Genomic DNA, 26,755 nt, shown 5'->3' with positions numbered 1-26,755 from the left:
TGCTGAAATAGTCCACGAAAAGTATTAACATGAATGAGGTGGTAGCATTATTTAGGTTAGAGTTGATGTGGTCAATGTGTGTTGGTATAAGATGGCTGACGTCACACTTGTAGTATGTATAACATATCTAATGTTCCATAACCAATGTAATACTTACGAATTTTTTATAGTAGATTGTGAAAAGTTTGATATAGTACAATGTGTATTAGCAATGTGATACTAGTAGATTTAGCATGGTGAGTTCTGCATGATGGATAAGCCAATGTGGCCCTTGTACAGATTTGTTTAAATTTACATTTATTAAAGAGAGAGAAAATTTTGATGGTTTTTAAAATTAAGGTTGAGAATGTAAAAAATGTCATCCTTGATAACCATTGTGATGATTAGGGATGGCATCGGGTCGGGTTCGGGGCGGGTTTTGCTCGCCCCGAACCCACCCGATTTTATGCTTTATCAAACTCGACCCGACCCGAATTTTTTAATACCCGAACCCGATCCGACAATCTGTAAATTGTACCCGATCCGATCCGAAGTTAATAAAATATTATTTTTTAAAATATAAAATATTATTTTTAAATATAAATATTTAAAAATATCATTATATAAATATATATATATAAATAATTAATTAATTAAAAAATAATTTTTTAATAATGTCGGGTCGAGTTTTAGGCATGCCCGAACCCGACCCGACCCGACCTGAAACTCGAAATTAAAAAAAAAAACCCGACCCTATAGGGTCGAGTCGGGCCGAAACCTGTCGGGGACGGGCTTCATTGCCGTCCCTAGTGATGATATGACTTAATCTAAAACGTTTATCTGGTTTAAGACTTGGCTATATAAGAAACCCTTTGAGGTCTCATTTTCTCATTATTCAAATTTTTAAGCTTTTAAGTCAGCTAATTTTTATCAATCTCTAAATCTTCTAACCTTCTTATTCTCAAACTCTTTGGTATGTTTCTTTTCCCTTTCATTATGTCTTCTAATTTTAGCATGTCTAACAACTTTAGGATAGAAATAAATACATATCATCTCGGCCAAAAAGCTTTTTCTTTTTAGGTGATAAAGTCCTCTTTCTCATTGTAAGAAATGACTATCGCTGAACTACCTACGAGTTAAATTCAAAGTCTACTGAGGGCCAAAAATAGATTGAGTAAAATGCTTGAGCAAGCGGGGAAAGGGTTTATCATAGGATGAACAAGTTTCTAGCTACAATTGATTTTGACCTCCAAAACCCTCAAATCCAAATAGCCATGGTTAGTTCGGTTCATTTGTTTAACCTTTCTTCTATTATCTCTACTATTTCTCCAAATAATCCAAACCATTCTTACATTTATTCTTTTTCCCAACTTGTCAATAATTTAAGCTCATAGTCTAGTTTTGGCTTGGCCTTTGAGTCTGAAAAGTTTTATAACTCTTTTTAACTTCTTTTTTCTTTGACATAATGGTGGATGTTTTTCAAAAGCTAAGCAATTTGGTGATGAGGGTTCTAAAGCTGAGTTGGTTTAGAGCAGAGCAGGCTGAAGAGTTTGGCTAAGTCGAGGATAAATGTGAAGGTGAAAAAGAGGTAGAGGTCACGGACGATAATGATGATGAAGATTTTGCCCCTTTTTATACCTTTTACCCTCTAGGTATAACCCTAAAGAGGTGATAAAAAGCTTAAAGGATAAGGTCAATCTTGAGGATTGCTTCAACTTGTTCTGTGTTCATCATGTCTCTATAGTGAAAATTAAATTTGATTTTTCCAATAAGGGGTAAAATATCATGATTTCAACCTCAAATAATAAGGTCATTACCTTTTTAGAGTCTTAAAAAATTTGGGTGTATTGAGATTTTATAGTGGTTGGTTTAAAATTGCCTTTACAATTTTTTTATTATAGAATTTTTTTTATCTTATAGTTTAGCTATCACCTAGCTCGTTAAAATTCTGTTAGGTACATGTAGGATTCATTTCTATTTGTAAAGAATTAGGTCTTTCCTTTTCTGTCCTATTCTTTAAGAAATTTTTTATGGTGAAAAAGCACCCAATGATAAGAGCTGGTTCATTTTGATAGCTCAACCTTTGAAAATGATTTTTACCAACTACCCTAGTTCAATAAAAACCTTGAAGGTCCTCTTCTTTTGTATGGAAAAAGGTTAAGAGAGTTTGAAAAATTAATAATGGCCTAACATTTTTTAAGAAGCCAAAACCAGCCCTTTAACTACGGATGGGCTTAGTACTTGAGATACAATAAATGACTTTCTCAAAAAGAAGAAGTTAGCAATTGATGCTTATGAGCTAATCACCCCTAGTGTTATTAAGGATGTTACGTACTTGGGTAAGTGTTTACTAACTTCACATATTAGGGTTGCTTTTGCTAATTTTGTTTTAACTTTTAGTTTGGTTTTGTTTTGCTGATATGGCATGTTGATGTACAAGCAGTTTTGACATGTCTTGCTTTGTTCAACCATCCAAAAGGAAAGGGAGGGGCAATACCCCATATTAACTCGGTGCCCCTTCTAAGGGAATAAAAATAATTGACCCACCACTTCATTAATAAGGCCAAGTCCGTGGTAAGAGCCCAACCACGCTTTAAAATCTGAATAAGAATGAATGGATAAGTTGGTTGACCATAGTAATCGACCATGGCTCAAAGTTGCTATACTGGGATCAAGCTGTCCCTTTTAATGTTGTGGCGAGCCTTTTTTATAGCCTTATTAGCTTCTTGTATCATTATGTTAGTGGCAAAAACTCAAAATGATAGAAAGGATCAGATGCACCTCTATAGGTCTCTAGGGTTAGTATATTGAATCTTTTAGGTGGTATTGCTTAGTCTATTTCCTCAGTGAAATGGGGTTTCTAAGAATCTCAACTTGTTATCAAAGGTGGATGCTTTGTTCTTTAATTCTTTCTCCATAGCCTATATTCGAGCTTCTAAATCTCTATTCGATAGTGGTTCTGAGATAACTTGTTTGGACTTTTAGGTGGTGGCTTATGTTAAAATGTGTGTGAGGTAATGGGTTACTAGTGTTTCGTCTTTGTTTGATGTTGACGCCGTCGTAATGTCATCATAAGTCAATAGTTTTTGTGTAGCGAATTTTTAAGATTTATTAGTCTTATGCCTTTGAAGTTTGTTATGGGTCAAGTTTTGTATCATTTTTTTAAAGGATTGGAGTTGTTGGGTAAGGCTTCAAATTGTTCTATGGTGGAGACTATTATGGTAAGTTAGTTTAGGTTTGGCTAGTTGATATGGGGTTTTATTCCAGCAGCAGTTTCTCTTTCCTGAACTACTCTCTTTATTAGAGGCATTTTAGCTCAGTTGGATGACAATTAGCTTTTACTTGGTGCGTCAAATATTTGTACGGAGCAGTTTCTCGAAAACATAAAATAGAGAAAAAGTGATTATTCATAAAAGGCTGAGGGTGGTCTTAACATTTGTGTTCCGATATTCAAGTTAAAGATCGATATAAAAAAAAGAAAGAAAAAAAAATGGAATACAGGCTTAAAAGTTTAAAAGTTCAAAATGCAATAGGGATACCTAGATAAGGCTATTTATACATATATGATGGAGAGTTTTAGGCTTAGGCTACCTTAAGTCAATGTAAGGGATTAGGGTTGACTCTGAGTTGAGATAATAGTTGATTGTCCATTCAATGCACAATAAGTCAGCATTCTATGGCACTAGCTTGTAGGTCGTTAAAGTGACTGAGCTAACATGGATTATGAGATTTCATGTCAACCTACCATATAAATTCGATTAAAATTATTAAAATATCTTACTTGTCAACTAATTTATATTGAAGAAAAAAAATTATTTTACCATTTGAAAATTAAAATGGCCCTGATAGTTAATTTAAAATTGTAAATGTTGTATATATTTATTAATTAATAATAAATAAATTTATTTATTTAAAACTAAAAAAGTATTAGATCTTAATTATCTCCTCCGACCAACCACAAAATTGGTGTCGTCCATCGTGGCCCTTCCCTCTCCCCTCCGCCAGCGACCTTTGGTCCTACTCTACTTAAAAAAAAAAAAATCTAATTATTCGTCAAATAAAAAAAATAGCATGTCAATCAAACCAACTAAATCCTGTAGCAATTTTATTGCGAATTATTACTATTAAGGTGTCATTGGTATGCAATCGAACCCGAGGTGCGGTTTGTATAAACAGTCGTGAAAAACACATTGAAATTACACTTGGATGCTCAAGTTGCGACATGAATTACACCAATCAGCCACTAGAGTTTTTTGTTCCAGTGAAAAATCAGAGTCTCCTTATGTTTTATATTTCCATTTTTATCCCTTAAGTTAATTACAAAGACAAAAATGTCTTTACAATTTAATTTTTTTATTTTTATTTTTATTTAAAAATTATAAAATAACTTTATTATTTTAATATAATAAATAAAATTTATTATATAATAAATAAAATTTATTCTTATATAATAAACTAATAAATAAATAAATTTTAATTATTTATTAACAAAATTATTATTTGACTTAAAATAATTAAATAAATTTTTTATTATTTATTAATTTATGAATATTAAATAATTTAAATTTTTATTACATTCAAATTTTAAAATTTAATGTCTTTAATAATTATTTTATACTCTCACTATAATTAATCTCATCATCATTACTGTTTTTACATTTAAATATATATTTTATTATTAATTTTAATATCATTATTATAATAATTAATTTCGCTTTTACTGTTATATTTAATTTTATAGCTCATCCAAATGAGTCCTAAGTGAGCGTGCCCCATGTGTCATTCTCTACTATAGTATTTAAAATAATAACTACTTCAATTATTTATAGTATGTATTATATGTCATATTGTGATTTAATTAAAAAAAATTAAATATTTGAACATATGATTTAATGATTAATATATATATTTTATTAAAAAAATAACATTTAAATAACTTTTTAAAAATAAAAAAGAATTCGAATATAATAGTATTAAATTTGGAGTTTGAATTTTCATTATTCTCTTATTAAAAAGTTTATTGTATGATTAAGTTGCCTCGACCTTTTATTTTCAATCCCTTTGTAAAATTTTATACTACAACATAGTATCATAAATTTACTTTTTTTTTTCTCATGCCTGTTGTCGGCGAAATTACAGGAACCATAGATGCTTAAAAAAAGAAAAAAGAAAAAAAGAGAGGGATGGTCCATGAACATGATTTGCTGGATACGACCACTCATCAACTTAGGAAAAAGGAGAGATGGGGGTTGTTGGCATCCATACATTCTGGCCTCTCCACTCCTCGATAGTGGCATAGCTTTTTCATTCTTGCTCCAAGATTTTGGACAAAATTTCCTCTCCTCTCCTCTCGTTCCTTATTCTAGTTTTTGTAGTGTGTTTAAGTAACTAATTTTTTTAAAAAGTAATATGATTTATTGATAAAATATTAAATTTTTTAAAATATAAAATTTGATAATCTCAAATATAAAAATAACAGCCAATTTTTTGTTCTAAGTAAATTAATATGTTATACTTAATGGTGGCATGAGATTTAATATAACAAAAAGGTTAGAAACACAAACAAAGCATAACTCCACATTTTTATCTTTTCTAGTTTATTTGGCCAGAAACATTGCTCAACATTCCAAAACCTACAAGAGAGAGAGAGAGAGAGAGAGAGAGAGAGAGAGAGAGAGAGCACTCCTTGTGTTTGATAGGAGGGAAAGAAAGAGCAAAAAACATTGGTCCAGTTGCTCAACATGCCAACAGTTTATTTCTAAAGACGTTTACCCCATCATTGATTAACAAAAAATGGGCGTGTTTAGTCCTGGTTGAAACGTGGCCTCAAATCACGCGAAAGTTAGGTGTGTGTGTGTATATATATATATACTTGTTCTCACCTGAATAAATTTTTTTAATTTATATTTAAATAATAATATATATTGAATACATAATTATAAATTAATATTTAAAATTAATAAAATGCATATTATCTCATGTACAAAATATATTAGAGTAATATAAAGTGTATTATTTTTATTGTTAATGTAAAATTAAAACTTAAAAATTTAAATAATAATTATGTATTAAATATATAGTTGCATATTGTACAAATAATTCATATTAATAAAGTGGATATTAAAATGTAAATTTTGTTCCATGTATATTAATATATCATATGTTAATTAAACATAAAATTTATTATTTTTAACGTACGTAAAATTAAAATTTAAAAAAAAGGTAAACTTTAACTCATTTTAATTTATCATATAAATTTATTTAATAAAAGTCTTTCAATGAAATTCTTACTTATAAATTGAATAAATCTCATTAATATTATAAAAATTTAAAATAACATTTTAGAAATATAATAAATATATATTTTCATTTCTTTAAAAGATTTTTATATCTGAACTTAAATATGTATTATGATTAAGTTGAGTTCTGGATTATGATTAAGTTTCAAGCTTTTTACTCTAAAATTGACTGTTTGATTTCAATTTCTTTGAACTGTTAGCTTATTTAATTGTTGATTACAACGATGGAATTTAGTTAAAGATCTTAAATTCAGTGTCTTATATTTTTTGTTTTTATTAAAATTTACCATTAACAATAATTATAAGCTTTTAATAATTAAATTTTATATTTTGTTTGATATTGGGTTTGCGTTGAAAATTTGAAGATTACGACTAAGCGCAGCTTCGATTGCAAAGCCAAATGGATTCTTTTATCTCTCACTCTTCTCTTTCATAGCTTTCAAAATATCTCTGTTTTGTTTTTGACAAAAAAATTATACTGGGTAAATTTTTCTTTACCCATAAAATAAAAAATTTATAAAATTTTAAAGAATAGTAATTAGTACTAAGTTGTATGTTTCCCTCTCAAATTACCAACAATTTTGTTAAATGTAAAAGCCAAAAAAAAAAAAGAAATGTAATACAATAAAACATGCACATCTCTGAAAATAAAGAGAGACAAGAGGCCATGTACCCGTATTTCGAAGAGACCTGAGCCATGACGAAACCAGTCTTCGATTCATCTCTAAGCCTTCCGACCTTTTTTTTTTTTCATAAATGATATATATGTCTTTCTTTCCGTTCACAAATTGTTAATTACCGTCTCTCGTTTTCATTCTCTGTTGTTTTGCTGGCTGTTCCTTAACGCTTAGCCTTTAACACTGTAAAACAATTGTGAATGAATTGATCAACAATTGGAATCTTTCTTTTGTTCTTTGGGGGAAGAAAAAGAAGTTGAAAACAAATCCTAGTAAGTAACTTCTTTTGTTATATCCTATAGAGTCACTTTTCTGAGAATTTTTGGGGTTTCATGTGATCACTTTACTGGTTAATTTTATATTTATAGTTTTTTTTTTTTTTTAAATATCATATTTGCTGCAGTTATTTCGTTCATCATTTGTTTTGATTTAAATGCTTCTCCAAGTTCTCTTTGGCTTTTTCGACAAATCGCATTTAAGGGTACGATTCATCTTTCATTTTTGCAAGCATTGTTTTTCTATAACTGTCCTGTGGGTATCAAGTCATTGGATTTTTTAAACTTGCCCTTGATCCCGTTAATATTTACTTTATTTTCATTTTAAAATAACTTCATGACTACCAATTTGTGTACCAAAAACAAAAAGATTCCCATTTTTTTTTTTTTTTTTTTTGCTTTGGATAACTTTGGTTTTGATTTGCTTCAACTTGAACCGGTGTCTGTTATAGGAGCATTTGCACTAGAAAGTTGTGGAAATTAATTGCTGAGAAAAGGGTTGGGCAGGTTCCTTGATCTTCTGACCAATTGATAGGTATGTTACTTAAAGAGTTGAAATCATGAGTTTCTTCCTCTAAAGCAAATTATTATTCTATTCTTAAAATCTGGGCATGAATGTTTCTGATGATGGCTTGCAAGTTTCAAGCTCTCTTGCCCATTTAAGACCCTTCTTTTTCATTTTTATTTTATTTTTTACTTTCTGTTTGAGTGGGACAGTTGGACTTATTACTTGCTTATTGACTTTTTATTTTCTTTTACAAAAAATTGGCCTTCAAATTGATTAAAGTTTCTTTTCTCTGATTGATGTTTTCAGGATCTTATGTACTACTAGTTTCTTAATATTGAATATGGTGATCTTGGAGTATATACAGGCTTGAAGATCAAGCAAAAGAACAAAGATGGAGGATTTATGGACTATGTTTTGCCGGGAATCTACTTGTTCAGAGAGTGATGGAAAGACATGCAATTCTACCTTTTGGCATTTCACTCATCCCTCTTCCTGCAGTCAGCAAGCAATGATAATTTGTTTCAATATTCTGCTCTTAGTCATGCTCTTATTCAACATGATTCAGAAGTCATCATCAAAAACAATTGGCATTCCTGCTCGCTTTCGAAATCGTTCAGCTTTGCAGATGGCTTCTGCTATTGTTAATGGTTTTCTTGGGTTGGGGTACTTGTGCTTTGGCATTTGGGTTTTGGAAGAGAACTTGAGGAAAACACAGACTGTTTTGCCTTTGAATTGGTGGTTGTTAGCACTGTTTCAGGGCTGCACATGGTTATTGGTGGGTTTAACTGTGAGCCTTAGGGGTAATCAACTTCCCAAGACGCCACTAGGTCTGCTGTCAATTCTCGCCTTCATATTTGCAGCAGTTGTTTGTATTTTATCTACTTTTGCTATTCTGAGCGAAATAGTCACAGTAAAAATAGTTTTAGATGCTCTGTCATTGCCTGGAGCAATATTGTTGCTGTTATGTGCTTACAAGGGATACAAGCATGGAGATGGTAATCATAACACCAATGAAAGTGGCCTTTATTACCCTTTAAATGGTGAGGCGAATGACAGTACCAAAGCTGATTACACTGCGCAAGTTACTCCATTTGCCACAGCTGGATGCTTTAGTAAATTCTCCTTTTGGTGGTTGAATCCTTTGATGAAAAAAGGTAGGGAGAAGACTCTTCTGAATGAAGATATACCCAAGTTACGTGAGGCAGAGAGAGCAGGAAGCTGCTATTTGTTGTTCTTAGAGCAATTGAACAAGCAAAAGCAAGCCAAACCGTCATCACAGCCATCTATTTTGAAGACAATAATATTATGCCACTGGAGAGATATTTTCGTGTCTGGGTTTTTTGCTTTGCTTAAGATAATCACTATGTCCTCTGGTCCTCTGCTTCTTAATGCCTTCATTTTGGTTGCTGAGGGAAAAGGAAGTTTCAAATATGAAGGTTACTTATTGGCCATGTCACTTTTCTTTGCAAAAAGTTTAGAATCCTTGTCACAAAGACAGTGGTATTTTCGAACCAGGCTAATTGGTCTGAATGTAAGGTCTTTACTCACTGCAGCTATATATAAGAAGCAACTGAGATTATCCAATGCTGCAAGGTTGATGCACTCGAGTGGTGAGATAACGAATTATGTTACAGTTGATGCCTATAGAATTGGGGAATTTCCTTTCTGTTTCCATCAGACATGGACAACAAGCCTTCAGCTGTGCATTGCTCTAGTGATTCTCTTCCGTGCAGTGGGACTAGCCACGATTGCAGCTCTAGTTGTTATCTTTCTTACTGTCCTGTGCAATACTCCACTTGCCAAGTTACAGCACAGGTTTCAAAGTAAGCTAAATGGTTGCACAAGATGAGAGACTTAAGGCTAGTTCGGAGGCTCTTATAAACATGAAGGTGCTGAAGCTATATGCATGGGAGAGTCATTTCAAAAAAGTTATCGAAAATTTAAGGGCTGTGGAATACTAATGGTTATCAGCGGTGCAGTTGCGAAGAGCATATAATGCCTTTCTGTTATGGTCTTCCCCTGTTTTGGTCTCTGCTGCTACCTTTGGGGCATGTTATTTCTTGAAAATTCCTCTACATGCGAGTAATGTCTTCACTTTTGTGGCTACATTACGTCTTGTTCAGGATCCCATTAGATCTATTCCTGATGTTATTGGAATAATCATTCAAGTGAAGGTTGCATTTGCGCGTGTTGTGAATTTCTTTGAGGCACCAGAGTTGCAGAGTACAAACGTCCGGCAAAAACGCCATATGGAGAATGCCGACTTAGCTATTTCTATTAAATCAGGAGGGTTTTCCTGGGAAGAGAATTCTTCAAAACCCACTCTAAGAAACATAACTTTAGAAGTTAGGATGGGGGAAAAAGTGGCTGTCTGTGGAGAGGTTGGCTCTGGTAAATCAACCCTGTTAGCTGCAATTCTTGGAGAAGTCCCAAACGTCCAAGGATTGGTAAGTCTAAGAATTTGGTTCTTTGTAAAGTATGGAATGCACTTTTAGCCTTTTCTCTTAGCATATTGTTGCATATTGTTTCCTTTTTCATGAAGATAAAGTTAGATTTACTGTTAGTATTCTGCTCCATTATCCAATGTACAGATTCAAGAATTTGGAAAGATTGCCTATGTTTCTCAAACAGCCTGGATTCAGTCAAGAACGATACAAGAGAACATATTATTTGGGTCGGCCATGGATAGGCAACGATATGAAGAAACGCTTGAGAGCTGTTCCTTGGTGAAGGACCTTGAGTTGATGCCCCATGGTGATCTAACTGATATAGGTGAAAGAGGAGTCAATCTTAGTGGTGGTCAGAAACAGCGAATTCAACTTGCTCGTGCTCTCTATAAGAATGCTGATATATACCTCTTGGATGATCCATTCAGTGCTGTGGATGCCCACTCAGCTACATGTTTATTTAATGTAACTACAATCTATTGTCACCACACAATTTGTTTTATTATCAACTTATGTGAAAGCTGACTTAGATTGTTGCAGGAATATGTCATGGAAGCTCTTTCAGGGAAGGCAGTATTACTTGTGACCCATCAAGTTGATTTCCTACCTGCTTTTGATTCTGTTTTGGTTAGTATATATTCCCGGAAAATAGGATTGTCATGTATATGTTCCCTAGGAATTTTCTTTCGAATCTTTTTCCTTAACAAAAATTTTGCTGTAATGTTGATTTTATTGACAGTTAATGTCAGATGGGGAGATCCTTCAAGCAGCTTCTTATCATCACTTATTAGCTTCTAGTGAAGAATTTCAGGGCCTTGTCAATGCACACAAAGAAACTGCTGGATCTGGAAGAGTTGCTAAAGCTAGGTCATCCGGAAGTAATGGAACATCCACCAGAGAGATTAAGAAGAGCTATGTGGAAAAGCAGTTTAAAGAATCAAAAGGCGATCAACTGATCAAGCAAGAAGAAAGGGAAAGAGGAGATACAGGGTTTAAGCCATACCTACAGTACCTCAATCAGAATAAAGGCTTTTTGTTCTGCTCCATTTCTGCTTTCACTCACCTTTTGTTTGTGGGCGGTCAGATATCACAAAACTCTTGGATGGCAGCTAGTGTTGACAATCCTAGTGTTAGCCCATTGAAACTGATCGGAGTTTATTTGGTGATTGGATTTTTCTCAACACTATTGTTGCTATGTAGATCTCTTTCCACAGTTACCTTGGGTATTAGATCTTCAAAATCTCTATTTTCACAGCTAATAAATTCCCTTTTTCGTGCACCTATGACATTTTACGACTCCACTCCTCTGGGAAGGATACTAAGTCGGGTAAGCGTCTCACTTAGAGAATATTGACATAACTATGAAAATGATTCACCTAACTAACATTTATACCTTCTTCTTTCAATATAGGCATCTTCTGATCTGAGCATTGTTGATCTTGATATCCCATTCAACTTAATCTTATCTGTTGTGGCTACCATAAATGCTTATAGCAATCTTGGAGTTTTGGCTGTTGTTACCTGGCAAGTCCTATTTGTTTCAATACCAATTATCTATGCCGCAATTCGCTTACAGGTAAATGTAAAGTTTCTTTCAGGAGAGAAGGAAAACTTCGTCTGTTTCGAAATCTGACGATAAATTCAAGATGTCATTGCGTAAATTTGACTAACCTTGAAAATGCTTTTTGTTGTATATAGAAATATTACTTTTCCACTGCAAAAGAGTTGATGAGGATAAATGGCACAACCAAATCCTTGGTAGCAAACCATCTAGGTGAGTCAATAGCAGGAGCCATCACAATAAGGGCTTTTGAAGGGGAAGAACGGTTCTTTGTGAAGATCCTTGACCTCATTGACACTAATGCTAGTCCTTTCTTCCACAGTTTTTCAGCAAATGAATGGTTGATCCAGCGGTTAGAGACACTTAGTGCTACTGTTCTTGCCTCTGCCGCACTCTGCATGGTTTTGCTTCCTCCTGGGACTTTCAGTTCCGGTTAGTATAATAAATTGTCACTCCCTTATACTGATTCAAGAATCTCGTACGAATAAATCTTGCAGGGAACCAATTCATTGAGTAATATTAAGCTACTGGCCTTTCCATATCAATCTATAACAACCACTAATGTTATTGCAGGGTTTATTGGCATGGCTCTTTCTTATGGTCTTTCATTGAATATGTCCCTTGTATTTTCAATTAAAAACCAATGCACCATAGCAAATAACATCATTTCTGTAGAAAGGCTTAATCATTACATGTATATTCCAAGTGAAGCCCCTGAAGTGATAGAGGGGAATCGTCCTCCATCCAACTGGCCAGCTGCGGGTAAAGTGGATATCTGTGATTTGCAGGTATAATTTGTCTTTACATGTACATACAGAAAATAACTTCTATATAGCATTAGTTAGTATACTGAGAAAATTAATTCAAACAGATCAGATATCGGGCTGGTGCACCATTAGTTCTTAGAGGCATCAGTTGCACATTTCAAGAAGGGCACAAAATTGGTATTGTTGGCCGAACTGGCAGTGGGAAGACAACTCTAATCAGTGCTTTATTCCGTCTGGTGAGCCAGCTGGAGGGAAAATTGTAGTTGATGGCATTGACATCTCAACTATTGGCCTTCACGATCTGAGGTCACGTTTTGGAATAATACGTCAGGATCCTACCCTTTTTAATGGAACTGTGAGATACAATTTGGATCCTCTATCCCAACATACTGACCTGGAGATATGGGAGGTAAAATTTGACCTTTTTTGCCAATGATTGCTCGCTTCCCGTTAACTCTAAGAATATTGTGGATTAGCTGATTTTTCTTCTGCATTTTAAGGTTCTTGACAAGTGCCAACTTCAAGAAGCTGTTCAGGAAAAAGAAAAGGGACTGGACTCCTTAGGTAAATTATCTGAAATTTGATTGTTGTTGTATGCTTAGTCTTTTTATGGTGACTGTTCACCGACAAAAACCAACTGGTCATGCAGTTGTGCAAGATGGATCAAATTGGAGCATGGGACAACGGCAACTATTTTGCCTGGGCCGTGCTCTCTTGAGGAGAAGTCGAATATTGGTGCTTGGTGAAGCAACTGCATCAATTGATAATGCAACTGACTTGATTTTACAAAAAACTATTCGCACCGAATTTGCAGATTGTACTGTTATCACAGTGGTACACAGGATACCGACTGTTATGGATTGCACGATGGTACTTGCCATCAGTGATGGTGAGTTTCTTTGATACTGACCCGAAAATTGCCATTACACTGCATGCGCTTCTTCTTTCATCTTGGCGGCCATCTTTCAATGATGTGACACGCTCCAAGGAAAATTTATATACACTAGGTTTTGATCCATGGGCATTGCATTGCCTCCTTTGCAGTTTTTCTTTGACATCTTGTTATAACTCACCCCCTTCCCTGGATCAGTCCCTCTGGCAGTCAAACTCCGCGTGGCAGTGCCCTCTGCTTTACTAATTATTTTTTCAACTTTTTTCCTAACAAAATCACATATGAATGAAGGTTGTTTTCGTTACACTTCAGGTAAACTAGTGGAGTACGATGAGCCAACGAAGTTGATGGAGAGAGAAGGTTCGCTGTTTGGGCAACTTGTCAAGGAATATTGGTCCCATTATCACTCCGCAGAGCCACATTGAAGTTCACAAAATTTCATGGGGCAAACTCATTTCATAACAGCTTGATGGAAACGTATATAATTAAGAAGTAGGATGTATGGATAAATAATGTTACTGTGTTTCAAGGGAAAGGAGAGGGAACAGTAAGTACTTGCTCGAGGTTTTGTAGATGTCGTCCTCAAGCAAGTCTGCCAGGTCGGGGATCTGAAGAACTATACAGAGGACACATGCCATACTTATTGGCTTTAGAGGAAGCTGGAGCAAGCAGGAGAGAGGGCGCGATAGTGAAGACTTTTCACGAGAACAAAAAAAATTATGCGTCGTCTAGATGCCTTCAAACATTATTATTCCTAGTTTCTCAAGGCAATGAATCGTGATTGCCCATCTTTCAACAAATTGCTGATGCTCTACTACATACTCTCCTTAATTGCTTTCTACATTTTACTTAAGAGAACTTCTTCAATGGTGCATAGCTAGACTAGTATTGCACTTGAGTGCCAGATTTGTTACTATATGTTATAAGTTTCGGTTTGTCGAATTCACAACCAGAAAGAAATGATAACTAGGAAAATGAGAAAACAAGCGTCATGATGGTTCTGTGTGATGTATCTTTCAATCCGAAATCTATTATAAAGACGTGCGTCAATCTGTCATAAAATGCCCATAACTTGCCTAACTGAATGACTTATGAGACTAAGGCGAGACTGTCATGTGAACTTAGGAATACGGGTAAGAAAAAATTAGGCAGAAAATTACACCAAGAAAGGAGAAAATGGATAGCATTAGGGAAAGAAAATTGCAATGCTTTGAAACCTTCAAACTTTAGGAAGCAGATAAAGTAACTGGTATCTTAAAGATAATGCAACTGCTTGACTGGAGTTATACATAAGCAGGCACTAACTAGTGGCCTTTAAACTTTATGGTCCTCCAAGAATTGCATTTTCAATATCCTCTCTACTCAATGCATAACTAAATCTCCTTTCCACATCTCTTTCAAGATTACCAGGTCCACTTGTCAAGTACCTGCGGCATATGATACAATCTTCTCAGCCCAATCATAGATTAAAATTTTTAATAAAAGCGCAGAAGACTGATTTATAACACTTTTGGCTGATGCTTCCTCACTTCCCTTTTCCCAGTAAATAAAATTGATATAAGAACTGAGAAGAATGATGTATAACACTTTTCACTAATGCTTCTTCACTCCCCTTTCCCAGTTTCCCCCTCAAACATACGAGTACATCAGATTAAATGAAACCAACATAAACAAACAATCAAATCTGACAAGCTTCCAACTATTTAAACAATCTCCTAATGGATTTCACCATTTAGAAATGATTCCTTCTAGCAGTTTGTCTCGAGGAAGACATAGCTTGATCGACCTAAGAACCAAGGTACACAAAGATACATAAGATTTTAGCCTAAAATTTAGTGTTATCTTTTACAAACTCCATTAGTTAACATCAAAATCTTTTTCTCATGCTCTCTAAATATTAATATCATTTTCCAGCATCTCCTTTTCCTCTTCATTCTGAACTTCTATCCCCTCTGCCAGTTCTGCTTAAATGAGAAAATGTGTATCCAAACAGTGGATGTAATGTCCAAGGTTTTTGCTCCATAAGTCTATGGTGGATCTATAAGCAGGGAGGACTAGACTAGCATCACTGCACCAATGGTAGTGATAAAAAATTGTGCTATCATTTATAAATGGTGGAAATGGCCAAACCTTCCTATCTATCCTTGATCAGTGCTATCTACATTTCAGTTTTCGAATGCAGAACATCCATTCATCTTTTTACTGGGAAACATTTTGTTCAATTTTCAATTCATTCAGAATTCAGTCAAGTCAGCTAAAATTTTGCAATTACCAACCCCTATTGCTTGTACAATCATAAATCACTTTAACCTATCATGAAGCCATTTTAGTTTATACATGGCGGCAGCACCCAAAATTTGTGCATTTTATATCCCAGTCTAATGTTGTTCATTAGAATTTAAACTTCAAATATAGTTCATGTTTGAGCTCCAAAATAAAAAAAAAAGAAAATCAAGTCCAATGCTAAATCTAAATCCTCATCATAGATTGCCATCCCCTGCCTCAAGACATCTAGCGCAAATGAAAATTGAAGAAAGGGTTTAGAACATATAATATATAACGTTTACCGATCTAACAGCCTTTAGCAAAAAGGAAAATAGAAATGTCCTCAATCAACACTCGCAGCTAGGGCCTAAAACGGCAGGAGGGTGATCTTTCTGATCTCATGCAGTACTAAGTTTGTTGCATTGTAGTTTTTTTCCAAGAGTTTTCATGAAATTCAATTGTACTAATAAATTTTACTTCCTGTTTCTGTAATTTAGAAGGAGACATACCAATTTACATCAACTCAAAAATTCTTAAAACCCAGTCAATAATCAATCTAAACAAAGACGCCCATCTAAAATTAAACAAATAGTAAAACACACACACACACACACACACGTACACACACAAAACCCAGATAAAGAAAACCGCTTAAAATCCGAAAAAAATAAAAAATTTACCTTATGTAAAGATCAGTCACATCAAGAGATAACTGGGCATGCCAACCAAGTTTTTCAATCAACCAAACAGCACGGTCCTCTGTGCTTTGATAAAACCCTAAGCTCCTAAGCCATGCTTCAATACAAGGCAAGCTGTGAGAGTAAAGGGGCTTGTTCTTATCTGGGAGTCTGTTTAGCCACTCATGTTCTACGGTGGGCAGTTCCTCTGACTCTGATGGTTTTGAAGAAACAAAGGTTACAATTCTCCTTTGAGAGTGAGAAACATAGTGAGGAAAGGACAGAGTCTTTTGGTAAAGAGAAAAACAGTGGAATTTTGGAATAGTAGCTGAGGCTTTTGTTATTGGTGAAAGAAAATCAGTAATGATTAAGTTTGAGACCCAAAAAGTAGACATTGTTTTTTTGGTCTTGTAATAGCACTTTTTTTTTTTTAAATTAAGTTTATGTTGATAATTTGTTTAAAATGAAAATCTTCATGAGCTTTTCAGGTAGGTTGATGACTGTGGAGTTGAAGTGGTAAGTGGTAACTGGTTTCGAGTGTCAACTAAGACCCCGTTGCCGTTATCTTCTTCGTGTAGGTACGTTTGGGTTTGGGTTTTGGGCTCGGGTTAGAGGATTTCTTTTTTAAAATAAAAAGAAATTTTTTTTTATCTAGAAAAGTAAATAAATAAGAATTTTAAAGTAATAAAATAAAAAAATGACCCTAAACTGCTGTTTAATTTTAGTTCTGGCCAGAGGTTTTAATTTTTTTTTTTAGTTTGGCTGCTTGGGGAGAATATGGCGAGGGTACTCTATAGTTTTTGGAACGATAGGACGTAGGAGCAATTTTAAGCCTTATTATTATTATTATTTTTATTTGAAAGAAGGAAGGATTCGAATTTATTGTTTTGAGAAAAGAAATGCACCAATCTCTAGCCAAATACTTGGATGTTCTTACTTTAAAAATTCATCAACATTAATTAAAAATTATAGTATATATTATATATTGAAAAATATATAACTTTTTTTGTATGTCTCATTAGCAATGAGTTGATTAGATATGAGACTTTAAATTTGCTTAATGACGATAAGATAACATATTATTTATTGATAATATATAAAATTTATGTATTAAAAGATTTATTAAATTTTGAATTAGTTGATATGATACTAAAATTAGTATTTAGAGGTAATGATTCAAAAAAATTTATATGCCTAATATTTTTTTTCAATTAAATAAATATAAAAGTTGAGAGATTCAAAAATATATTAAACATTTCAAAAAAAATTTATACACTTAAAATGTGTTAAATATAAATTCTTTGATAATCATTGATGCAAAAAATATAAACTTAGTTTGTTTGATTTTTATCTTTAAATTTGTGATACGTTAAAATTCATGAGACATTTACTTAATTTATTTCGTCAAAACTTTAATTGTGATTAATAAAAAGGATAATTGAAATATTTTTAAAAAATCATAGATCCAAAAAATTAATTTTAAAATTTACGGATGAAATATTGTACAAAAATTAGATGATCAATGTATTTTACTCTTGCCATTGAGATGAGATTGCATTAGCTTCTATTTACAATTTTAAATTTGATAAAGTCATGAATTTTTAAAGATTAATATCAGTTTTTGATATTCAAAGATGGAGTGCGAGATTAATAATTAGCACTATATCACGCATTTTTATTTTATGTTTTGGTATCTAATTGTAATAAAAGAAATTTAAATGAGTTAAGGAGAAAAATTAATTCTAGTAGTTATAAAATGGAATGTAAGTGAAAATTAATTAATAAATAGTTAAAGATCATGTGAATATGTGGAATTTTATACCTTGCAAAAAAAAAGAAAAAGAAAAATTTATAAGAAATAGAATCATCTTCATATAAATACCATGTATACTAAAGTAACACGCATATGTTATAGAAATATATGTAAGTAAAAGACATTGACAAAAAAATTGTTCTAAATAGATATACTAATTAACTTTTATATCTTTTCTTGAATAATCGTTATGTGTTATGTATTGTATTAATTTGATTTGATTTTATATTATTTGGAGTTAAAAAATGATTCTTTTAAGATTAATTATATTTATTTTATCTTAAATTTTCAATATTCTTATATTAATTTTGAATATTATGCAATTAATATTTTAAATTCAAATGTCAAAATTAAATTGAAACTAAATATATTACAAATATTCTTTTTCCTTTTATATTCAAATACATTAAATGTCCATATTTGTATTTTCTATTTAAATTTAAAAATATTTCAAATAATAATTCTTTCCTTTTTATTTTCAAATTATTTGTCTTTGTGATTGGTATAGGGTGATGATCCATTTAAAAATTATAGTGATTTACACTTAATAATTACATCATCTTATTTGATAATAATTTAAAAATGCTACGTGGCAGTGATATTAAATTATTGAATTAATAGCACACGTAAGCTCTAAACTTTGAGTTAGATTATATATTATTCTTTAAACTTTGAAAAGTTTTAATTGAGTCCTTAATTGCCCAAACGTGTGTCAACATGGTTCCTTCGTCTGCTAAGCTATCTAAATGATGGTAAATTTTAAGTGGCATGACACATAATCTTTCAAACTTGTATTATGTGAAATTTTTTAACTGTTTGAACATATTATGTGAAATTTTTTTATTAACTTTTAAACAAATCTCTTTTTTGAATTTCACTATTTACTTTTTCTATCGAAGAACAAATCCCAAATTGATTACCCTATCTAGAATTCGATGAGTTCACCATAGCCTTAACCAATCGCTACTGTTTATCGCAGTCACTAGTCTCACTAATGCCTACTACGCCTATTCCTTTCCATTTTCTTATTGCTATTGTGCTCTTCTTTCTACCTAAAAGCTACTTAAAATAAAAAAACCTCAAAATCCAAGCCAGTACTGTCTTTTTGCTTTGCCCGGAGCCTCAACCAAGTTTAGCCATTGCTTCCTTTTTCCTTTAACTTGAATAACCTAAAAATACAAGAAAAACAGCCAACCCAAAATCGAAAAAATTCAACTCACTTCCAAAGTTTGTTTAATTTGTTTGAGAATTGCTATTGAGTTGTGTATTGTGGATTCTAAGATTATGCTTTTTTGTATTCATGGTTTTTTTTTTTTTGTTTTTTGGGTATGGTTCTTTCGCTTTTTAGGATGCTGGGTATTGGGTATGGGTTTTCGGTTGCAAAATGCAAGGTATTGCCCAACCAAAAGCACTTTTTGCTTAAAATTGTTACTTTCTTGCTTGTGCATTCTTGCCTGATGCTTGTATTGCTTGATTGCTCAAACATTTGAGTTAATAAAAATTTTTTGTAATATGATTTTTCTAAGAGTTAGTAAACATTTAAGAGTTCACTATAGCCTTCACCAGTCACCGCCATTTATCATCGTCACTAGTCTTGCCAATGCCCATCACTTTTATTTTTTTTCCTCTTTTCTTATTTCTTTTGTCTCTTCTCTTTACCTGAAAGCTACTCAAAACTAAAACTAACCCCAAAATCCAAGCCAATACTATCTTTCTTCTTTGTTTAAAGCCTTAGCCAAGTTTAACCATTGCTTTCTTTTTCTTTTAACTTGAATGACCTAAGAATACAAGGAAAATGACCAACCTAAAATCAAAAAAATTCAAGTCATTTCCAAAGTTTATTTAATTTGTTTGAGAATTGCTACTGAGCTGTATATTGTGGATTTTGGGATTGTGCTCTTCTGTGTTCTTGATTTTTTTTTTGGGTTTTCTTGGTACAAGTTTTTTTTTGTTTTCATGATGATAGGTTTTGGGTTACAAAATGCATGGTGTTGTTGAACCCAAAGCACTTTTTGCTAAAAATTATTGTTTTTTGCTTGCACGCTCTTGCTTGATTCTTATATTACTTGATTGCTCAAACATTTAAGAGTTAATGAAAAAATTTTGTTTTATGATTTGTTTAAGAGTTAATAAAAAATTCAACGTAATCTGTTTAAGCCTTTAAAAAATTTCACGAAATATAAGTTTGGAAGATTATGTCTTGTCATGTAAGATTTACCATCAATTTAGACGATTCAGCAGAAAGAGGGACTACATTAACACACATTTGGGTAATTAAAGACTCAATTAGAACTTTTCAAAGTTTAAAAACTAATATAGAATTTGACCTAAAATTTAGAGACTGCACATGCTATTAACTTTAAATTACTAGGATGAGAAGATCAATATCTTGGAAAGTAATCTAATTCCCAACCTAAAGAATGAAAAAATTTATTAACATGGTTAAAATAATTTTTAATATTATTTTTTGATTAATTTATCATTACGAAAAATATAGTTAAAATTACTCAAAGCTAACTACTAAAACTAAAAAAAAAAAAAAAATCAATTTCTTAATCATTTATTCTCACAAAAGTTTTATATTATAAATTTATATTGACTAGTAAAAAAGATAATGAATTTATTTAATATTATTTTTATCAAAATTGATTTTTACTTTGTAGTTTTCTATAAAATAATGTTTAATTATTTTATGAATTACTGATTTAATAAGTATTAAATATTTTACTTTTTTTACAAGATTATTTTGAATATTTTGTATATATGATTTATTTTTTCATATAATACAAAATATAGTGATATAAAAGCATTAGTGATTTGTAATATTATACCAAACATGGTATTATAAGATTATGAATGATCAAATCACTTTGGTAATCTTATAACCATGGTAATTAGATCACTGAAATAATCTTAAAGATAATATCTAAAAATGATACCAAATGCTATCTTAATATAACGCAATATATTTGTATATTTGCTTGCCCAAAATGAGACTCCAATCTTTGTACACTTTGATTTACGATTTGTAGAATGCAACTCATTAATTAAAAAAAAAACTGCTTGATCTTCAATTTTTCTGCTTAAGAATAAGAAATATATTGTATATTCCTTATATTTATTATTATGCTTCTTGGTTTTTGTGTTATACACCCGTAATAATAATAATAATAATAATAATAATAATAATAATAATAATAATAATAATAAAAATAAATAAATAAATAAATAAATAAATAAAATCCCTTATATCTATGGACTAAAGAATCTCATATATTTAATGATTAGATACATTTTTATTTTCCTCTATTCCATAATTATTATTGGGCTAACCCTAATCCATCTTTATCTATATTTATACTAACATATTAAAGTAGTTCCCTAACAGTTTCATATATTTTGTTCTTTCAATTTCTTGTACAAGTCTTTAATGTCCTAAAAAAAATTAAAGGATAAATTGGGAAACCAAGTAAAGGTAAGAAGCTTATGGAGAATAAGAGAAGCTTTTCAAGCAAACAAATTTGCAGTCTTTTTTCCACGAGGATTTCTTTCAAGATTATCTCTATTTCTAATTCTCTTCTTTTGCCCTCTCTTTCTAATTCTTTTACTTATTATTGATTGTATTTTAATAAATTTAAAACATGCATTTTCTTTTTTTACTTTTCTATTTGATCTTTATCTAACTCCTTCACCTTTGTCGTTATTTTGATTTCAATTTCCAGGTCTAGAAGTTTTTGGGTAAAAAAAAGGGAATGATATTCATCAAGATTATTGTTATTTTAAGGTGATGGGTTTTTTTGGATGTTAGTTTTGTGTTTTGATCATCATTTTTTTTTCATGCATGTTGTTTTTTTGGTAAGTTATGCTTTTCTCATTTAGGTTATGAATTGTAGGTTGCAAATTTATTAAAGGTATCAGTTTTATGCATGTTGCTTTGAGGGTTTTGATTTTTTTTTTTGGTATTTGACTTTGAATTTGCTAATGGTAGCAATAGCTTTATTGTTGCTATTTTCAATATTGGTTTTACTGTTGAAATTTAAGTTCTTGATGTTCAAAGTAGTGGATTTTTTTTTTCTATTGGTATTTGGTTTAGGTTTTTTTATATTGCTGTTCGATTGCATGTGAGTTATTTTTGGCTATAAAAGGTTTTTTGTTGTTCTTGAATTCCATCTTATTTAAATTGTCAATTATAAATTGGTTAGTGTTTGGTTGTTTGTATGGTTGAATCAATTTGTATTGAAGTATATTTTGTTTTCTGTCTGGAGCAAATTAAGTAACACATGTTTAGTATTAGTTATTGTTCTATTTGTTGTTTATAAGATGTATTTTACTTGAATTGTTTTGCTGATTATATAGGTTTGGTATTTGTTTTTGTAATTGATAGAAATGGTATGGCTATTATCTTTATTTTATCAAGGCTTTGTTTTATATGGTTTTTGTTTTTATTTTTGCAATTCTGTTCTCATTTTATTCATGGTTTCATGGTTTGCAAAAATTTGTTGATTTTGAAGTCATTTCAAAATCTTCATTGTGCAGATTGAGGTTAAAGTTTGATCATTATTTATTTCTTTTTCCTTTTGTTTTTGAGTGTATGTTAATCTATTTTTATTTTTGTTGTGATTTTATTATTTAATGCAAAATATAGTTGTATTGTATTAAGCTGCTTTGTTGTTGTTATTCTTTATTTGATTTTGTTTTTTTTTTCTTTTTAGGATATGTTTATAAGCTATTGTTTTTGTTGTGATTTTATTGGTTGATATGTAATGGAATTGTATAAATTGTTTGAAATGAAAACCCTCATGAAATATATTTGTTTTAATTTGTAACAAAGTTGTATAGTTTGTTAGTATTTTGAATAACAAATTAATGGTGTATGATAGTGATATAGAAATAAGATATATAGTGTTTTTGGTTACAAAAGAAGACTTTGTTCTCCATGTAAAATTTTTCTTTTTGATTTGTTTTTTATCATTGATTTTTTTAGATGTATCAGAATTTTAAGATTGGCCATTTCCTATTAGTTGCAAGACAAACTCTCAAATAGTAAAGAGCTTTACGGGTTGTGCAATGAGTAAATGCAAATCTTTCTTGCCAAAAAAAAAAAAAAAAACTTAAGATTATGAGACACTGTAGCTAGGAAATAGTAGAATAGTGTGATGTCCATAAAAGTAGACAAACAACTAAAATAATGCATAGAAGGAACTAAATTTTAAAGCCAGTAAATAACTTCTATTTGAGAGTGACTTCTATTTGATTCTCATAGAAGGGTAGAAACTGATTAGTGTTGAAACAAATTTGAAAGAAAGCAAGTTTCTAAAGTTCCTGAGTATTATGTGGAATCCTCTCTCATGGGTCTTAGAGATTGCTGACATTATGGCTATTTGTTTGGCAAATGGAGAAGTATTAATCTTTCTTTCCTCGCTCTTTCTGCAGTTGGATAAACAATCTTTTAACTTAATAAACAAAATGCAGGACAAACCCCTAGATTGGTAGGATTTCGTTGGAGTCATGTCATTGTTTCTAATAAATTCCACCATTAGCTTCGTTGAAGAAAACAATGCAGGCAATGCTGCAACGGCACTAATGGCTGTTCTTGCTCCCAAAACCAAGGTACTTAAGAATATCAATACTTTGGCCAACACAACATAAGAATGCTGCACACACACACACATATAGTAAAGGATTCAAATAACCAACCACATATACGATGGTTTAACCGATGTTTCCTTGCATGTTTGCATGATTAAAGGTCCTAAGAGATGGAAAATGGAGTGAGGAATTTGCTGCAATTTTGGTACTAGGGGACATTATCAGCATTAAGTTGGGAGATATCATCCCAGCAGATGCATGTCTCCTTGAAGGTGATCCACTCAAGATTGATCAGTCTGCTTTAACTGGTGAGTCTTTATCGGTAACTAAGAACTCAGGTAACGAGGTATTCTCTGGTTCTACCGACAAGCAAGGTGAGATTGAGGTTGTTGTTATCACCACTGGTGTGCACACATTCTTTGGTAAAGCTGCTTACTTGGTTGATAGCACCAATAATGTATGGCACTTCCAAAAGGTAATATCATAAGCTAAGTTTATAAAACTATTTGCTGGCAAAGAAAGAAATATTAAAGCTATATTACATCATGTCAAAAATTATAGCTGTTCATTTGTATTTGATGTGCACTAATGGTAATTGTTTGATTAGGTGCTAATTGCAATTGGAAACTTCTGTATATGCTCAATTGCAATAGGCTAGTTTCCAATTGCAATAGGCATGATTATTGAGATTGTGGAGATGTATTCAATCTAGCATCGATAGTATAGGGATGGAATTGACAATCTTTTGGTGCTTTTCTTTGGACGGATTCCTATTGCCATGTCAACAGTTTTATCCGTGACAATGGCCATTGGATCTCACCGGCTTTCTCAACAAGGAGCTATTACCAAGAGAATGACTGCTATTGAGTAAATGGCTGGAACGGATGTACTCTGCAGTGACAAGTTAACTGGTGTTATCAGGGATTTGTCTTTTAATGAGTTGTATGGAGACAATACCTTTTTCAATCTCGAAGCTGAAACAACTGGAAATTCCGTAAGTTAGTTTTGATGCATTTCTCATTATACTATGTCACTTAAAATTCTTGGTTTGCTTAGTTGTCCTAATTTGAAGTTTTTTAAATGACTTCAAAATTTTGAAAAACAATTAGTTAATTGGACCAGTACCTTAAACTTTGTCAAATATTCCAAACTTAAAAGTTTGGTAAATTCTTTATTCTAATATCTAAAGTCTTAACATTGTCGTACGATTCACTATGCATGGATGAAATTTTCATGCCCTGACTTGTGACATATCGGCTTCAGGGACCTGGCACAAAATAAACTCGGTGAGGAAATACCAAGGCTCATCTATTGGAATGAAGTGTTACAGTATCTGTGAGTGCAAAATAGTTACTGCACCCTTTTTTTCTATTGTATAACATTTCAGTTAGAATATTTTTCCCACATAATGATATCTTCTCATGAATCTTTAGCTTTTTTTTCTATTATTTTCTTTTCTTTCCCATTGTAGTGGCTTGTAAGGAAACAATATGGTAGGTACACTCTCTCCAGGCATGTGCCAGCTAACTGGTTTATGGGAAAATTGTTGTCAGATTTGAGGAAAAGATGTATACTGCAGCAAGTAGCTACGTAATCACAAAAAATCATGGTTACACAATTTTTTTTTCTTATACATTGTTCAATATTTGAATTATTAATACATAATTTAATTTTACTTTTGTAATTAAATTTCGAGTATATAACTTTATTTTACTTTTGCGATAAAACGCGGCTTGAAACCTAGTTTATATAAAAGCCTTAATCAACAGCAGACAGGCTTCCATCTTTTGCTAATATTGTTTGTGAATTACCGCATTGCCATGACGTGCTCAAAAGAACAACCAGATCGGGCAAATCTTCCAAAGAATATCATTGATTTGGTAGCGGAGAAGTTAGTCCCTCCACTTTCTCAGTTTGCTCGGTTCGGCGCTATGTGCAAGCCATGGCGTGCAGCTATTATGGAGAACCGTCAATTACATTATAAGATTTTGAAGGGATGCCACCATCATCAAGTTCCACTGCTGATGATCCCTACCAAAGACAAGAGTGAACAAAGGCATGGTTTATACAACATCATTGACAAAACAACCTACAGCTTAGAGTTGTCAGTGACTTGTAAGAGAAGGTGTTGTGGCTCCTCTCATGGATGGCTTGCTGCTTCAAATTCAACTTTTGCAAGTAAGCTCATAAACCCTTTCACTGGAGGTGTCATTGATCTTCCTTTAGTTGAGAATGTGCTTGCTATCCATGACGAGAGTTTTGAAATCCTGATAATTACATGGGAGTTGCGCCTTTTGGTCCATGGAGTTCGATTGCAATCATCAGACCTGGTGACAAAAAATGGACTCACACTAGTAGCGTTTTGGAAAAAGTAGCCATATGTGATGCTACTTTTCTCAAAGATCGAATTTATGCTATGGATTAGAGGCATGGAATTATATCGGTCCATGTTTCAGGCACCAAGGCTAGCAAGTCAGTTTTTGAGGAGACCATGGTTTTTCCATCTATTGGTTATAAATTTCACTTAGGCTATTGAAGAACCTATATCATGGAATCACTACGGGGGTTTTGGTTTTTAGCAACGTTTTTTTTTACCATTTAGTGGCGTTTATTAATGTCACTATAAGGTTGCAATGTTTGCGAAAAAAACGTCACGTAGAATGCTGCCTATACATACGTCGCGATAAATAACGGCATTTTTGAAAAAATGTCTCAATATTAGCGGCGTTTATATCTGAAGCGTTGCCATTTTAGTGGCGTTTATATCTTTGAGACACCACTACTTTTGAGGTATTTGAATATGAAAACGGCTCAATATTAGCAGCGTTTGTATCTTTTAGTCGTTGCTATTTCAGTGACATTTTTATGAGAAAAATGCCGTTACATTGACGGTGTTTGTAATAAAAAACGCCGCTACATTAGAAGCGTTTGAATTTAAAAACGCCTCAATATTTACGGCGTTTGTATCTTTTAGGCACCGTTAATTCAGTGGCGTTGTTATGACAA

The 26,755-nt window shown here is 32.2% G+C and overlaps 2 protein-coding genes and 2 pseudogenes across 8 annotated transcripts; 3 read left to right on the top strand and 1 right to left on the bottom strand.

Moving 5' to 3' along the window:
• Positions 1-6,932: 6,932 nt before the first annotated feature.
• Positions 6,933-14,205, top strand: LOC111290692 (ABC transporter C family member 10-like). 7 transcript variants are annotated; one of them, XM_089767928.1, is made up of 14 exons: positions 6,933-7,227; positions 7,683-7,765; positions 8,045-10,185; positions 10,330-10,650; positions 10,726-10,812; positions 10,925-11,512; positions 11,597-11,761; positions 11,884-11,959; positions 12,069-12,178; positions 12,320-12,534; positions 12,618-12,922; positions 13,014-13,077; positions 13,163-13,402; positions 13,718-14,205. In XM_089767928.1, exons 3-9 carry the CDS (start codon positions 9,988-9,990, stop codon positions 12,089-12,091), a joined length of 1,458 nt encoding a protein of 485 aa, XP_089624054.1. In that variant the 5' UTR covers positions 6,933-7,227; positions 7,683-7,765; positions 8,045-9,987; the 3' UTR covers positions 12,092-12,178; positions 12,320-12,534; positions 12,618-12,922; positions 13,014-13,077; positions 13,163-13,402; positions 13,718-14,205. The 7 variants fall into 7 exon arrangements, with proteins under 7 accessions (XP_089624054.1, XP_089624053.1, XP_022737847.2 ...); XM_089767929.1 differs by having other exon boundaries at positions 6,956-7,227; positions 12,422-12,534; XM_089767927.1 differs by having other exon boundaries at positions 11,884-12,178; positions 12,422-12,534.
• Positions 14,206-14,561: 356 nt separating this feature from the next.
• Positions 14,562-16,865, bottom strand: LOC111290693 (uncharacterized). Its single transcript, XM_022882114.2, has 2 exons — positions 16,351-16,865; positions 14,562-14,832 (listed from the first exon to the last, which is right to left on the bottom strand). Exons 1-2 carry the CDS (start codon positions 16,740-16,742, stop codon positions 14,727-14,729), a joined length of 498 nt encoding a protein of 165 aa, XP_022737849.2. The 5' UTR covers positions 16,743-16,865; the 3' UTR covers positions 14,562-14,726.
• A 2,623-nt stretch (positions 16,866-19,488) lies between these two features.
• Positions 19,489-24,407, top strand: LOC111290127 (plasma membrane ATPase 4-like; annotated as a pseudogene).
• A 1,155-nt stretch (positions 24,408-25,562) lies between these two features.
• Positions 25,563-26,308, top strand: LOC149516030 (uncharacterized; annotated as a pseudogene).
• Positions 26,309-26,755: the final 447 nt, after the last annotated feature.

This window comes from Durio zibethinus, chromosome 11 (genome assembly GCF_047325235.1).
Source record: "Durio zibethinus cultivar Kanyao isolate XHJ-2024 chromosome 11, ASM4732523v1, whole genome shotgun sequence".
NCBI classification, from domain to species: domain Eukaryota; kingdom Viridiplantae; phylum Streptophyta; class Magnoliopsida; order Malvales; family Malvaceae; genus Durio; species Durio zibethinus.
Note: the sequence above shows the minus strand (reverse complement) of the source record. Positions and strands in the feature narration are given on the sequence as shown.